The 16,344-nt window shown below is 36.5% G+C and overlaps 1 protein-coding gene across 7 annotated transcripts in view; it reads right to left on the bottom strand.

The window, feature by feature from the left end:
• Positions 1 to 16,344, bottom strand: part of RAPH1 (Ras association (RalGDS/AF-6) and pleckstrin homology domains 1) — a 115,224-nt gene that overhangs the window by 44,660 nt on the left and 54,220 nt on the right. For 4 of the 7 annotated variants that reach the window (XM_059168310.1, XM_059168309.1, XM_059168314.1 and 1 more), the window contains exons 5-6: positions 15,357 to 15,437; positions 8,273 to 8,347 (exon numbers count right to left, since the gene is read on the bottom strand). The exons of 1 other annotated variant lie outside the window; for it this stretch is intronic. In XM_059168310.1, coding sequence (XP_059024293.1) covers positions 8,273 to 8,347; positions 15,357 to 15,437 — 156 coding nt within the window. The remainder of the gene's footprint in view (positions 1 to 8,272; positions 8,348 to 15,356; positions 15,438 to 16,344) is intronic. 2 more of the 7 variants (XM_059168311.1, XM_059168312.1) reach the window with 2 other exon arrangements.

The following is a 16,344-nucleotide window of genomic DNA, read 5'->3' as shown; positions in this document are numbered from 1 at the left end:
ATAACTTCAGATACTTACAGAGAGAGCACATTTAAAAAATAACCCTATTCACAAAGTGAGAACAGACATAGTGCAAAGGAAAATTTCTAAGATGCAGACTTGAAGATCTCTAATAGTAAGACTAGATTCCATCTTCCAGAGAAAAAGAAATCTGTGATATAGCAAATTAATGAGTTTGATTCTGTCAATCTGAAGCAGATGAATTTCAGAACGGAGAAAAAGGGACTGTATAATGGGCTATGTGCTGGCCTCCACTTTGCCATACCTGCAGTCCCTCGACTCAGAATTTATACCTGCCTCTGAAGCACGGGCAATCTTCTGCATACCAATGTTTTGTTTTATTATACTGAAAATGTATTATCATCATCAAACAGCAGAAAAAAGTCAATTTATTTCTTTGCAACCACATAAAAAATCCTTAATAAAAAATACAGGTATGTTCTTATCAATATACTAATGCAAAGAGAGAAGTCTGCATTATACTCTGGGCTTCATTCTGCTTTGAAAAGTACACAATATAATCAATGTCTCATGTTAGTAAACTCAAATTTGTTTCTATTAATTCACTGATGAAATTTTTAAATGCTAAATATAATTTTCCAAATATTTAACTTCTAGTAACTTCTATATAAAATTTAGATTATAAATAGTAATAAAATTATCAAGAACTATAATTATACCATTTACTTTTTCCTAAAATAACATATAGTATTGTAACACCAGTACTTACTTGTACTTTCCAGCAATAGGCCATTGTACACTGTAGTCTTAATCTTCAGTTGAGAAAAACTCATATAAGTAAATTTTCACTTTGTATGAAGGATTACTTTCCAACTCTAAGTTTTTGATTACTCTTGAAAACATCTAAGGAAAATATACACTGCCATCTTACATATTCCTATATTTAACATAAGACTTAAAACAAAAGAAAGATCTAGTTATATCAGCTACTTTTATCTGCTCTGGATTATGATTAAAAGCCATCCATTTCACACTCTAAGCTATCTTCCTTCATTTCAAGCTTAGTAGTTACTACGATAGAATAGAATGAGAAAACAGTAAGTAGTTAGAAAGACAGTGGAGCTTGTTTGCCAGAAATCGGATCCTTTTCAATGAGAGGAGCCAGTGAATTAACATCATAACCAAGGTGTGGAAATACTATCTGTAAACCCAATTAGACAGAGAACAAAGAACTTTATTTTAACAATGGAAGGGGTAAGGTAAGACTTGATTCTTAAAACTGTTATAGATGTATTCATTTGATTAAAAAATCAAATCATTGTATCACCTTTATGCAAACAAATAACATAATTATAAAATATGTTGCCTGTGTATTGTAAAATAATTTTTTTTCTTTTTAATGCAGGCTATACAAATGAGATCACTATGCTACTGTCATTAAAACTCTCAGTTTCTGGAATAATTCGTTTTAGATAAACAAATCATTGTTAGTTTAATTACCAAACCCGGTGTTTCTGATGAGTATAGCACTACTCTAGAAAGGAATTTTGAATACTATCATTTCCCAGTGGTTTCATGAAACCAGTTGACTGTTTTGTTGTTTTTGTTGTTGTTGTTGTTTTTGAAGAGAAAAAGGGAAGCAGGAGCTTCATGAATGTCTTCTCAATAGGATAATGACCTTCTGTTTCTCATGGCTCATTTGACACATCTTTGTATTAGTATGAACGGCTGTTACAGAAAGGAAAAATTTATCAAGGCATATTTTCAAGTTTTACTTCATGTCTCTGAAAGGCAAATTTAAATCTCGAAGTCTGATAAGGAAAGACTGATACATAAAATCAATGCTTTGTGTATGTGGAATATAAACATGAAATTCTAAAAGGCTAAATTCTTTTATAGCCTTGTAATTATTCTGCAGAAATTAAAAAAAAATCCCCCAAGCCAAGAATATTTTTAAGAGAAAAATACTCAAAAGAGTAGCTGAAAAAGCTATAGACTAGGAGAAAATATTTGAAATTTATCAAACTTATCTGATAAAAGACTATCTAAAATATTCAAAGAAACTTAAAATTTAATTTAGCCATTTAAAAAAATTTACCCATTTAAAAAACAGGTAAAAGTCATGAACAAACAACTCACCAAAGAAGGTATACAGATAGCAAATAAGCCCATGAAAAGATGCTCAATATCATATATCTTTAGGGAACATCAAATTAAAACGAGCTATCACTATACAACCTATTAAAATGGCCAAAATCCCAAAAATTGAAAACATCAAATGTTGGTGAAATAGAGGATCAACAAGAACTCACATACATTGCCGGTGGGAATGAAAAACGACAGAGCCACACTGGAAGATAGTTTGGTGGTTTCTAATAAAACAAACATGCTCTTACAATATGATCCAGTCATCAAGCTCCTTAAGATCTACCCAAAGGAGGTGAAAACTTCCCTCCACCCAGAAATCTGCACACAGATGCTTCTAGCATTACTCCTAATTGCTAAAACTTAAAAGCAACGCAGAGAGCCTTCCGGAGCTGAATGGTAAACTGTGCTACATCCAGACAATGGAATATTACTCAGTGCTAAAAGGAAATGATCAAGCCATGGAAAGACACTGAGGAAACTTAAATGCACATCACTAAGTGAATGAAGCCAATCTGAAAAGGCTGCATACTGTATGATTCCAACAATATGACGTTCTGAAAAAGGCAAAACTATGCAGATGGTAAAAAGATTATGGTTGCTAGGGGCTGGGGAGCAGGAGGGATGACTAGGTGGAACACAGCACTTTTGTCGGAGCGAAGCTATACTGCCTGACGCGCTGTAGGACATGACATTACACATTTGTGCAAATCCACAGAATGAACAACATGAAGAGGGAACCCTAATGTAAGCTGTGGACTCTGGGTGATAATGATGTGTCAAGAAAGGTTCGTCTGTTGTATCGAATATACCACTCTGGTGTGGGATGCTGATTACAGGGAGGCTATGCACTTGTGGGGGCAGGTAGTATATGGGAAATCTCTGTACCTTCCCCTCCAATTTACTGTGCATCTAAAACTGCTCTAAAAGAATTCAGTTTATTTATTTATTTAAAGATTTTATTTATTTATTTGACAGACAGAGATCACAAGTAGGAAGAGAGGCAGGCACAGAGAGAGGAGGAAGCTGGCTTCCCACTGAGCAGAGAGCCCAATGTGGGGCTTGATCCCAGGACCCTGGGATCACGACCTGAGCCGAAGGGAGAGGCTTAACCCACTGAGCCACCCAGGCGCCCCAGAATTCAGTTTATTTTAAAAAGACATATACAAATTTAAATAATTACATTCTGATATTGGTTAGAAATATAAAAATAGTACTTTCACACTCCCATTTTATTGTAATATTATTTGCCAAATACAACAGAACACAACCAGTGCTATCTTCTGAAGGACTGATATAAAAAGTCATTTAATTTTAAGATTAGTTTAAACTAAGTTTCTGTTCTACAGGGTAGCAGGAAAAAGGCTGACATGGTGGAAGAAAGGATTAAAGAAACAAGAGATTCAGTGCAACCATTTAACATACATTAAACAAATTGGATTTCCTAGCCATCAATACGAAACCATCTTTTTGGAAAGCACCTAGGTGGGGCTATTTTAACATCCAAATTTAGCTCTTTCATTTGCTCAAAATAATACTCTTTAGTAACTACATAAATTGATCTGTTTTAAAAGTGTTACCAAATTCAAATTTAGGAGCTATGTGCTTAATTTCAGCATAGGCAAATTTTAGTTTATTCTTCTCCAGTTTATCAACAAGGATGATATTTGCTAGAAGCTTTTTGAAGAAACAACTGATCAAGATACTTCTTACTTTTAGAGTCTGAATATCATCACCGGAGCAGAACTGAAAATAGAAATACTTGTATCAAATTGCAAGAGTCATAGTGTTTTATGCTTCCCATGGATAACCTGTTTCTCAGAAAGTTTGACCTTTACCTACATTACCATGGTAGATATATTCGTACCTTTACTTTTAACCATTACAACCCAGGAGAGGAAGAAATTGTTTTAAGCTCATATAGCATGCAAGATCAATAAATCTTTGTTGATGTGATTAGACTGTACAGGAAGAAGATACTTGATAGTTTACTTATTAAGGCAATGTAAGTCTATGTTCAATGTCTGCAGCCTAATTTCAATACAAAGAACAAAGCTTTATTCATCTCATGTTCTCCTCTTTTTGGTAATGCAGACAACCTCAAGGTCTTAAGTCTTCAGCCCCCGTATCTTCTGACTATCCTTTTCTTCACATTGTCTGTTCCTCAGTCATCCTCAACATAAGTAAAAGATATCTCACACGTAAAACAACTTTCTCTTCTACCCTGTCTCTTAAAAGAGCAAAAGACAACCCATTTTCTACCTGAAAAACTCCTGCGCAGCTATCACTAACCATCAAATGCCAAGTCTCCTCAAATTTACATAAAGAACAAAAACTCAGTGAAGATCTTATGATTAAATGAAAGCCAATGCTGTGGTTACAAAGTGTTAAAGCACTCTCTTGAGTGTAAAAATTAGAATACTGATAGAAAGAGTGACAGTTGCTAAGAGACGGCCAGTGAATTTCTTCAACCAAGAAATTATTAAGGCTTTGTTGGTTCAGAACAAATCCAGCTGAAATTAAGGGGCTCAAAATGAATTAACAGTTTCTGTAGGATGTAGTTTATTTCACATTTTACAACAATAAAAAGTTATATCAATTTTAAAAGGTTCAAAGAAAACTCGGAGTGGTAATTAGTTCACTGCCAATTAAATGCTCTACTCTATAAAATTACTTAGAGCCAAAATAATTACTTTACTTCCCTGACAATGAAAAAGATTCTCATTGAGAAGAGAACAAACAACTGAACATCTAAAGCTTACCACACACAATGAGGTGTGTTACACATGGTATCTCATTTAATTCCCAATAATGCAAGGCCAATATCACTATTATATACATTGTACTGATGAACTAAGGCTCAGAAAGACTAATCTTTCTAAGATCATACAGGCAGTTACCAAATGACTGACTACTTGCTCTCTCCACTATGTCATAAAGGTACAGCATAAACGAATGGGATAGCAGTAAATTAAAACCACTTGTCAAAAAATGAAAGACTTACAGTAACATAATAGCATTTTTATAACTTCTCTGAAGCAAAGAAAATGGTGGTTAACATTACAACAGTTCTCGAAGGTTACTAAAGGGCCATTCTGTGACAGATGTGTGTTGAGACTGAAGGTTTGGGTCTGACTGCAGGAGCTTACATTTCATAAGAGACAAAACAATAAAGAAATAGATGTGTGGTTAGTCAGGGACAAATCCTATGGGGAAAAAAAAAATAACGCAGGGTAGAGGAGTGAAGGATGATAAGAAAATGCACTGTGAGATGAAGAGGTTAGGAAAGGCATTTAGAAGAGTAACCAGAGATTTAAGGGCACCAATCAGCAGTATGTCCTTTGCCCACTGTACCCATTTATAGTACTAATGCCATTCCTAGAAGAAACTGGTTGGCACTGTTTTTAGAGGTTCCCAGCTCAGAGCTATATGTGGGATAGTTATTTCATTAATAGTGGTATAGTAACAACTGGATTTTGGATAGGAAAAAAAACCAAACATCTTTTTGGTGCTCTGGCCTAGGCACAGTGCTACTATGTTCATTCTATTGTGTACTAACTACTGGGTGTTACAATGTCTTAGTTTGGAAAAGTGTGTATCAGAGATGGGTAACTGGGGTACCATGCTTTCTGGGTAAGGGGAGCCAGACTGCCACACAGATGGCATGTAAGACGTGTAAATCCATTTAGTTTCAAAACAACCAAGTGCCCTGGTATTGAGGGCACTGACATTGACAGGCTCCTATAGTTTGGGTTATTTAGGAATTTCTGCTACCTCCTTGGCTCCATGCCCCATCCTAGCCTAAATGTTTAGGTTCTATGCTAGTGAATCACATTCCTGCTCAAATTTCATATGTATAAGCAGGGTAGTATGTAGGAGGAAGCTGGAGCCAGATGGTGGCTACACACACCAGCAATTCCAACACTTGGGTAATGGGAGAAGAGTGGATCCAAGCAGGGATGGCTGGTGCCGCAGTTGGTATTACTGTCTCTTGGGCACATGGAGATGAGAAATTACTGACTGCATTTACCCATAACTTGCAAAGAAAAACTCTCCCTGTGGTAGGAACTTCGTATTGTTCACTGCTATATTTCCAGGGTAGTGAACATAGTAGGTATTGAAGTATCTGTTGAATGGATGAAGTTATTCTCTTCAACAGTCTGCCACTTCATTTAGAAAAAAATACAAAGTCCTTAGCGCACCTTGAATAATCTGGTTCCTGCCTACTTCTCCAACCTCAAATCAAGACACTCACTCCTACCTTCATTCAACTACTGTGGCTCCAGCAACATAGCCTTTTCTCAGCTTCTCAAACCTGCCAAATTCTTCTCCCTGGGCTTATCTATCTACATGGAATGCTAACCTTCACCTTCAAGCTGCCTTTTCAGCCCCCAACCTTTAGGTTAAATAGCACCCCCTTAGAAGGGCCTTTTCTGATCTTACCATTTAAAGGAAATGTACCCCTAGTACCCTCCCCAGTATTCCCTAATGAACCTTTGCTTCCTCCACAGCTCTTAACATGATTTAAATTTGTTTACACTTGCCCATTAATATTTTTTATCTATCTTCCTAAGCAGACTGTGAGCTTCTGAGGGAGGCAGAATATGTCCATATATCCCAGCCCCAGGATAATACATGACTCAGCAAATATTTGTTCAATAAATAAACAATGGAAATGGTAAAACTATTACATCTGAGAGCAGTGTACAAAATGGACTGGAGGAAGGGAAGGTGAGAATGTAGAGACCAGTGTGGTAGCTCTGATAAGAGGTTAGGAGCTATTTTAGGGTGGTGGCAATGGGAACAAAATGGATGAGTGAATTTAATCCTGCAAATTCTTCAATAGAGCTTTCTTCAACTGAGAAGAAAAAAGGCACCATGGATGGTAGAGGGCTTACACCTTGGTAACCAGGAGAGTAGCAGCATTCTGAATAGAAACAGCAATGTCACAAGAAGGATATAAATTGTGAGGCAGCAGGGTGAATGTAGGTAAGGAAGCTAGAGATCTGTGGGACTGGAGGTGCTGGTAAAATCCTGGTAATCTTCCAAGAAATACCTGAGTGACCAGGAAATATACTGCTCTTAGGTAGAGAGATCTTATCTAGAACAGAGATCCTACTTGAAGTCATCAGTGCAAATTGCAGGGAAAAAGAGAGTAAAGAGGAGGAGCTGAGGAAAAGAAAGACTTTTGCTATGATTATAAAGTATAATATGGCTATTATTCACTTAGACTTCTACATTTCCCTAATCTTAAGCTGTTTCTAGATCTACTTTAAAGAGAAACTCAAGCAAGAGAAAGCAAGATGTCTCTTGGGTCTTCTCTTTGAGCTGCTTCTCAGGGAGGTTTTAGTCATAGTCTTAATACCCTCTTTCAAAAATTTATAACCTTAATAAATTAAAAAAAAAACCTTAGACATAATAATAACTTATAGACATTACCCATAATTACCATTATATTCCAAAGTAAATATCTATAACCAAGTCCAATATTCTTGAATTTAACATTTAAATACGATAATGAAATAAAAACATGACATGAAAAGAGGTCAGAATCTATTTAGCTTCCCTACTTTGTTACTGCTTAGTTAATAATGACAATGGCTAAACAATTTTAAATTGATGTAAAATATTAGCCCAGTGAAAATCCTGTTGGACTGACTGAAACCATTCTGAGAGCGGATAACTGAGAAATTAAAACTGCAGTCTTCTCTTCCAATTTGATTAAGCTACTGTAAAGTAAGATTCTGCTTATATAAATATTTTAATTTATAATACAAGCATGAATTAGAAAACAAAATCTGCTAAAGAAACTCACAGCATGGATAGATAACCACTAGTAATAAAAGTTTAAATTAGAGCAACGTTTTTAGACTTTAAAATAAAGTGTTAAACTAGAAAAAGTGCAACATACTTGGGAAGATGGCCAGGTATTTACAATATTTACAGTATTTTTGGATATTGAGAGTAGAATATTAAGTCATTGTATCTTAAGTCATTAAGATCATAAATAATTACTTCAGTAAGAGAAAAAAATAACTATAACAACAAAGATGCTGAAATAAGAAAGCATAATCTAGGAAATCTGAGAACACAATCAAAACCAGAAATTATATTCTACCTGAAAGACAATAAATATTTACATGCAGGTGGAAAGAAGTAGTATCACCTTGGTCAGCAAATGAGAAGGTTTTCCTGCAATGTTTCTCAGAAGAAGGGAGGTTTCCCTGTCCAGATAGGAGTGCTTGTGCAGAAAAAGAGAGAGAAAAACAAAAAAGGCAAAAGAAGTCAGTGGAGGTTTTATGTGTTTAAAATATAAAGCAGACAAAGAATGTTTCTCTATCATTAATCTCATGTCTTTTTCCTACAGTGAAATGTGTCCATAAGAAAACTTTAAAAAAGAAAACAAACAAACAAACAAACAAAACAAAACAGAAAGAAAGAAAAGGATGGGGAGACAGACACCATTGATGCCAAGAGGCATGTCCTAGCCAACTCGGGCCAGTCCCTTACTGCGAAAATGGACCATGCGCTGCCTAGATCACAGAGCCAGCCTGTCTTCTAGGGAGGCCTTTGCGAGTGCTGTGCACACAGCACAGATAACAGGTGTTGAGACCAATGACTAAACAGAAGCCTTCCTCTTATTAAAGCTGATAAAGACCCCTATAGCTTTAAGTAGTATATTCTTGTGAAAACAGAGTAAGACTTTTAAAAACTTTTTCAAAACTCTGCAAGTATTTCTGATCAATTCAATGACAGCTTTTTCCAAGAGAAAAAAATGTGCATAAGTATTTTGCCTAATGGATATCACCTGTTTTCAGTAAAATCTTAATTCACTCATTACATCAGAATACTAATAAGACTATACTGCACAGTAAAGGACTTACATAGCAGACAAATGACATAAAAAATATTAAGTAGAGCTTCTTTAAATTGTTAAATTAATTTAAGCAATTAATATACTTTCATAAAAATGATCTGTGAATAACAAAGGCCTTAACTACTGTTTTCCCCCTTGGTAAATTTTTAGTAACATGTTTAAGGTAAGTGTATGCAATTGTATTTAAACCCAGAGTATAAATTAGAGTCATTTCCATATAAACGTAATTCAGACTTGCGTGTCCCTAAATAATTCTGAATTAGGAACTATTTTTTAATGCAATGTAATTACTAACCACCATTTAAAGTAATACACTGGCACATTCAGTTGAGTATCCCACTCTTGGTTTTGGCTGGGGTCCTGACCTTGGGTCATGGGACTGAGCCTCCATACAAGCTCTGCACTCAGTGTGGAGTCTGCTTGGGACTCTCTCTCCCCACCCTCTCTGTCCCACCCCCAAACCTGAAATAAATAAATCTATCTTAAGAAAAAAAAAAAAAACAATGGTGCAGCTGAGTGACGTTATAGAAAATATTCTATGTTGTTGTATTTTATAAATCTAACAATGTATCAAGTTATTCTTAAGAAAAATGTTCTTTGGAAAGAAGTATTAGAGCAGTACCCACTCTTAGTTCACTGTCACAGATAATAAAACACATTACTTCAAGATTAGAAACACTGTTAAAGAATACTAATCTTTGGGGCACCCGGGTGGCTCAGTTGTTAAGCGTCTGTCTTTGGCCCAGGTCATGATCCCAGAGTCCTAGGATCGAGATCCGCATGGGGCTCCCTTCTCAGTGGGAGGCCTGCTTCTCCCTCTCCCACTCTCCCTGCTTGTGTTCCCTCTCTCACTGTCTCTGTTAAATAAATAAATAATATCTTAAAAAAAATTAATCTTTGCTCATATCTACACTATGTTGTTTGCTATATAGAATTTTATTGCCTATGCATTTCTTTTGCTTTTGTTAAATTTTTTATTTTTTTTTAAATTTTATTTATTTATTTGACAGAGAGAGAGGGAGATCACAAGCAGGCAGAGAGAGAGGAGGAAGCAGGCTCCCCGCTGAGCAGAGAGCCTGATGTGGAGCTCGATCCCAGGACCCTGGGATCATGACCTGAGCCGAAGGCAGAGGCTTAACCCACTGAGCCACCCAGGCGCCCTTTTTTTGCTTTTTAAAAAAAATATAAGATGAACCTTATAAGCATACCTGCCCTTTCACCCACTCCTGCAAAAAGAACAACAAAGGAAAAAAAAAAAAAAACCCAAGGTTAAAAAAAATTGGACATATTCATCAAGATCAGCACTTAACAGGGTCAAACAATAACAAGAACAGAGACAATTATTTCTAGGTCCTCATTTACCTAAATGGTATAATCCTCCTGAAGGTAAAGATTAGTTGGCTTCTCCAAAAGACACGAGGAAAGAGAAATTTCTAAAAATTCAATTTAATTTGAGGTTAACAACCCGCTAAGACCAGGAGAAAACTGGGAAGGACAATTAAAAAGAGGAACTTTAACTTTTATTGCTCTTATTCCCATTCATTTTTTGCTATTCATATGTAATGGGACAAGTGTATTCTTACACAAATATCTAAAAAATAATTTATGTAAAACCTACTCCTATTTCCTTTATCTTACTCAAACATTAGTTCCTCAGAAAAAGATCCCCCAAATAAGTAAAATATCTATATTCAGGTCATTTTATTTTACATTCTAAAAACAAATATGCTTCAGGCCATGAAAACAAATTTTTTTGGTAAGTATAATCCCCGACATTAAGTTCAAGTTTAAACTTAAAATCTTTTAAGATTTACTCAATTAGTCCTAAACTCAGATCACCTCAAGATTTCCCAAATCACTAAAAAACAACAAACAACAAAAACTAAAAAAAAAACCCCCAAACCCCCAAAAAACCTGTTTTATGATCATTAAGAAACAATGATATCTAACTGTATTTGTTTAAAGACTCAAAGGTGGAAGTTATCCATTTAAAAATATTAAAAGGTTTAAACAGCCTAAAATAAAAAGGAGATAATCATTATATTATTATAGCTAGAGTACCAAAAATAATCCACATCTAAAAAACTGAGACCAGGAAGAGCTGAACATGACAATAAATGGGGGGCGGGGGCAGTCCGGTAGCTACTCACGGCTTACTCACTAGCAGGGAGGGAAGCCAGGCCTGCAGGTTTCCTCTATCTAAGCTATAGGTATTTGTAGCAGAAAAAACAAAAACCTAGAAACCACAAGAAGCAAACTCCTTCCTTCAAAATATCCTTCCTTTATCTATCTTCCCCTCATGGTGCTAATCATAAGTTGCTCTAGAATTCCTCAGAAAGGAGGTCAGGGGGTCGGGAGAATGTGTTACCGGAGAAAGATGTAAGAGGGATGAGAAGAGTGGCGGACAGCGGAGGACTGAGAACAGCAAAGGACACGGTGATTTGGACATGTCTTTAACTCAACCTTCTGTCTTGCAACACCTTCTGATAACAAAAATACACACCACTTCATTTAAATAGGGCCTTCTTACATTTTCTTTCATTCACCACTAACCACACAAAGTCAGTGGCTTATTTTTAATCAATTTTCTGGTTTATTAGCTTATTTTCTTTCTCTCTTCCACTTTCCACTTTATTTATTTATTTATTTATTTATTTGGTTGCAACTTTGACTCTGGAACCATGCAAGGCATTGGAGATGCCAAGGTGACCAGGACAGGCATTCCTTGCTCTCACAAAGTTTAGAGTCTGATGGGGAAATTAAAGGACAAGTACAGTACAATGTGTTACGTGGTACGGAAGCAAGTAGGACGTATGGTACTTAACGCAAAATCAGGGGCTCAGAGGAAGTATTTTTGAAAAAGCTTAGAGTCCTGGAAGATGTGTAAGGAGCAGCTAAGAGTGCAGTAAGAGGTAGAGACAGAGAACAACTAAAGGTATCAGAGGATCTAAAAGGGGGTAGTACTGCCTTCAAGGTGACATTTCAGAAAATGGGTTATTTTGGGCTGTCACAATGAAGAGGAGGGGGGTGTAACAGGTATTTTTAGAAGGGAACGAGAATGCTGGATGCCCTGTAGCATGGAACAATGTCACATAATAGCAAGTAAAGTCCCACATCACACAGGAACTTTTATTGTCTTTATATGGAAAAATCACATAGATGGGAAATGCTGTTTATAACACAATCTGAGCTTAGAACCTAAGTCTATTTAAATGTACAGTGTATTTTAAATACAATTTATTTCTGTATGATTTTAATATTCATTGACTTTTCCAAGAATGCTATTTACCATAAAGCAAATTGAGGGAAGCCAGCATTCTTTTGTTCAGAATTTACCAAAAGTTATTCATTATGTTGGAAAATCATTTCACCAAAGGAAACCCACCTTGAAAAGCTGCCAGTACCAAAACTGGCAGCATCGATATGCATTCTGTCACATCCAAGTATATGACAGGAGACATCTCAAATTCTTTTTCAGAAAATAACTAAGTACTATTAATGAAAAGACATGCCATGCAAGAATTCCTGAGGTTTATTAATAAAGGAGGTTTAAAAATACTCCACATTACTGTCTTATTTAAAATAATTACAACACAATGAAAAATCTAAACTGTAAAAATAAATACCAAAATCATTTTATCACTGCCTCATCCAAAGATGTAAGATAGGGAATGGTTTTATCACAATTATACATAAGACTTGGGCGCCTGGGTGGCTCAGTCAGTTAAGTGTCTGCCTTCTGCTCAGGTCATGAACTCAGGGTCCCGGGATCGAATCCTGCATCAGGCTCCCTGCTCAGGGGGGACTCTTGTTTCTTCACTCATGCTCTTTCTCTCTCTCTAAACAAAATCTTTAACATGAGGCTCATTTATAAAAATTTTATACTTCCCATTTCTTTTTTTTTTTTTTTAAAGACTTTATTTATTTGCTTGAGAGAGAGACAGTGAGAGAGAGCATTAATGAGGAGAAAGTCAGAGAGAGAAGCAGACTCCCCATGGAGCTGGGAGCCTGATGCGGGACTCGATCCCAGGACTCCAGGATCATGACCTGAGCCGAAGGCAGTCGTCCAACCAACTGAGCCACCCAGGCGTCCCTATACTTCCCATTTCTTTTGTTGGAGTCTATAAATTGTCTCAGCACATTATCCCTATTTTTTTTAAAGCTATTTTCTTTTTCTATTACCATATAGAGCTATGTTTTATCTGCTATTACTTGTCACAACATGTTTTAGTTCCAGGTCCACCCAATTTCTGCTTTCTCTATCCTGTAAAAAATGACTTCTGATCTTTTTACCTGTCTTAAACCCATATTATAAGTGGGTGTATGATGTCATTGTGTCTTTTACTACAGTGGTGGCCAAACATTTAAAAACTGAAATACAGGGGCGCCTGGGTGGCTCAGTGGGTTGGGCCACTGCCTTCAGCTCGGGTCATGATTCCAGGGTCCTGGGATCGAGTCCCGCATCGGGCTCTCTGCTCAGCAGGGAGCCTGCTTCCTCCTTTTTCTCTCTGCCTACTTGTGATCTCTCTCTGTCCAAAAAAAAAAAAGAAAAAAAACCTGAAATACATTACTATATTATAAGTAACCTTTTGGTTATTCTTCTCCATCATGGGTATTAGAGCATTAAATTCCTTTTAAAAAGCAGGTATGGGGGCACCTGGGTGGCTCAGTGGGTTAAGCCGCTGCCTTCGGCTCAGGTCATGATCTCAGAGTCCTGGGATCGAGTCCCGCATCAGGCTCTCTGCTCAGCGGAGAGCCTGCTTCCCTCTCTCTCTCTCTGCCTGCCTCTCCATCTACTTGTGATTTCTCTCTGTCAAATAAATAAATAAAATCTTTAAAAAAAAAATAAAATAAAAAGCAGGTATGTGGGTAGGTTAGATTATCTATGAATTTCTTTGAGCCAAAGATAGTGATTTAAATTATTTGTTATAAAATGGGGGTTCCAGGACCGAAAGGACTGGGAAGTAAAACAAGCAGATGACAATGCAAGTGTTGCAGCAAGCATGGCTGATGCTTAAGAATGTAAGGGAGGGGCTGAAGGTGAGGTGAGGAAAGTGGTTTTCACTATGCTGGATATAAGCCATTAGTACATTGTGAAATCAATTCACTGGGTTACTGGGTTATTACCAGACAAGGAAAAGAAGCGGGGTTAAAGAGAATCTTATTCAGCTGGGTGGGGGTCAGGAACTTGGGAGAATTTTACACTTCACAGATGATTCTGAAGCAGCACTGTCCAACTGAATACAATACAAGCCACAAATACAAAATTTTCTAGTAACTACATTGAAAAGAAAAGAAAAAGCAAAATAAACATTAGTATCTTTTATTTACCTGAAAATATCCAAAGTAGTATAATTTTACAAAGTAATCAATAAAAAATACTGAGATATTTATATTTTTAAATACTAAATCTTTGAAATTCACACTGTATTTTATCTTATAGCACATCTCAATTTGAATTAACCATATTTCAAGTGCTTAACAGCCACATGTGGCCAGTGGCTACCATAAGGAACAGCACAGATGTGAAGCATCTCAAATTTGAGACAAATTTCAGACTTGTTAACTACTGACCAGAGGATACAATTTTGAAGAAAGAAATTAGGTTTTCACTGAATCATCAGTGGAGAAAGTCATTCTACTCGATAACCCCATTCTGAAGAACAGCTACATTTGTATCTTAAGAAATTTACAAAAGCCCTTAGTTTCAGAAAAGAAGAAAGCTTGTGGTTTTAGGCTCCAATATATAATTTTTCTATATCAGATATGCTACCAGCTATATAATCTTACCATAAGTAGTAATAATAGTCAATGGTATTGTATCATACAGTTGTTCATTTGTTTTCTGCTCATTTATTTTTAAACTTGGTTTAATTTTTTTCTTTTTTAAAAATTTTTAATTTTTTTATAAACGTATATTTTTATCTCCAGGGGTACAGGTCTGTGAATCGCCAGGTTTACACACTTTACAGGACTCACTAAAGCACGTACCCTCCCCAATGTCTATAACCCCACCCCCCTTCTCCCAACCCCCCTCCCCCCAGCAACCCTCAGTTTGTTTTGTGAGATTAAGAGTCTCTTATGGTTTGTCTCCCTCCCAATCCCATCTTGTTTCATTGATTCTTCTCCTACCCACTTAAGCCCCCATGTTGCATCACCACTTCCTCATATCAGGGAGATCATATGATAGTTGTCTTTCTCTGCTTGACTTATTTCGCTAAGCATGATACGCTCTAGTTCCATCCATGTTGTCGGGTTTAATTTTTACTAAAAAAACCTAAGGTTTATGACCAGATTTCATCATCAGGAGTTCTAAAGAATGTATTCTGCACTGCTATGTAAGTAGTCACACGGACACATTTACAGAACTTACAGGTGTCAGCTCAGCCTGTTCTTCTGTGAAGTCAATATGATGCTTGGCCTGCTTGCTGGAACATCTCAGAGAAATAGCATGCTGTGAAAATGCAGGAAGGAAGAAAATGATAGGTAAAGGAGGTGGAAAAGGGCCAGTCTCATTATCATGCAGGAAGAGAAAAAGATCACTGAAATGAATTGTTGAAACAAAACTGTAATGAAAAGTTGCATGCATCTTTCATTATATTTTGCAAAAATAAAAGAACCAGATGATCCTAACCCTTGATATCTTCAGGATAACCTCACTTCTGGACAGCAGAGCTCTAAAGGAGAATACCAAGTCCAGTGCCAATTCCTGGTTTAACTGGGCCTTGACTGCTGTTTAGCAGTACTCTTATTCCTTTCTTCCCGTCACTCCCTAAGTCATTCCCTCTAAGATCATTCTAAGTAGTTTCCAAGTTGGTCAAGCTTCTAGTTTCACCCTTTATCTCTTCATATGACCTCACTTCCCCCCTCCTGGTACTAAGAACATCACATCCATTAAGAGGATTTTCATCACTAAAATGAATCCTGTAAGTGCACCCCTATTCTCCTCCTTCTCTCCATTTCTGTATGAATAAATATGTATTTCCCTCTAAAGTTAAGCATGTCCTACATCCCACTCATTGCCCCTCTTTCTCAAGTCTCTGATACTCAACTACTACAGCTTATTGGGAGTGTGAAAGACAGAAAAATATTTAATACTGCTGGGTACACACCTCTTGTTAAACTAGTGTTTTCTCCTTTTCACTGCCAAATTTCCTGAATTTAGCTACCCTCCACATACCACTCAATTTCCCACAATCTAGCATCCATCCCTCTCCAAAGTCTGAATACTCTGAGTTGTAATGCATTCTGTAATTCATTCTCAAAGTCATCCGTGACCTTTTAACTGGGGTTTTCTGTCTTTCCTATCATAGCACTTATCACGCTGTACTGAAATTGAAATTGCTTGGTTGTCTGTATTG

This window comes from Mustela lutreola, chromosome 3 (assembly GCF_030435805.1).
Source record: "Mustela lutreola isolate mMusLut2 chromosome 3, mMusLut2.pri, whole genome shotgun sequence".
Taxonomy (NCBI): domain Eukaryota; kingdom Metazoa; phylum Chordata; class Mammalia; order Carnivora; family Mustelidae; genus Mustela; species Mustela lutreola.
Note: the sequence above shows the minus strand (reverse complement) of the source record. Positions and strands in the feature narration are given on the sequence as shown.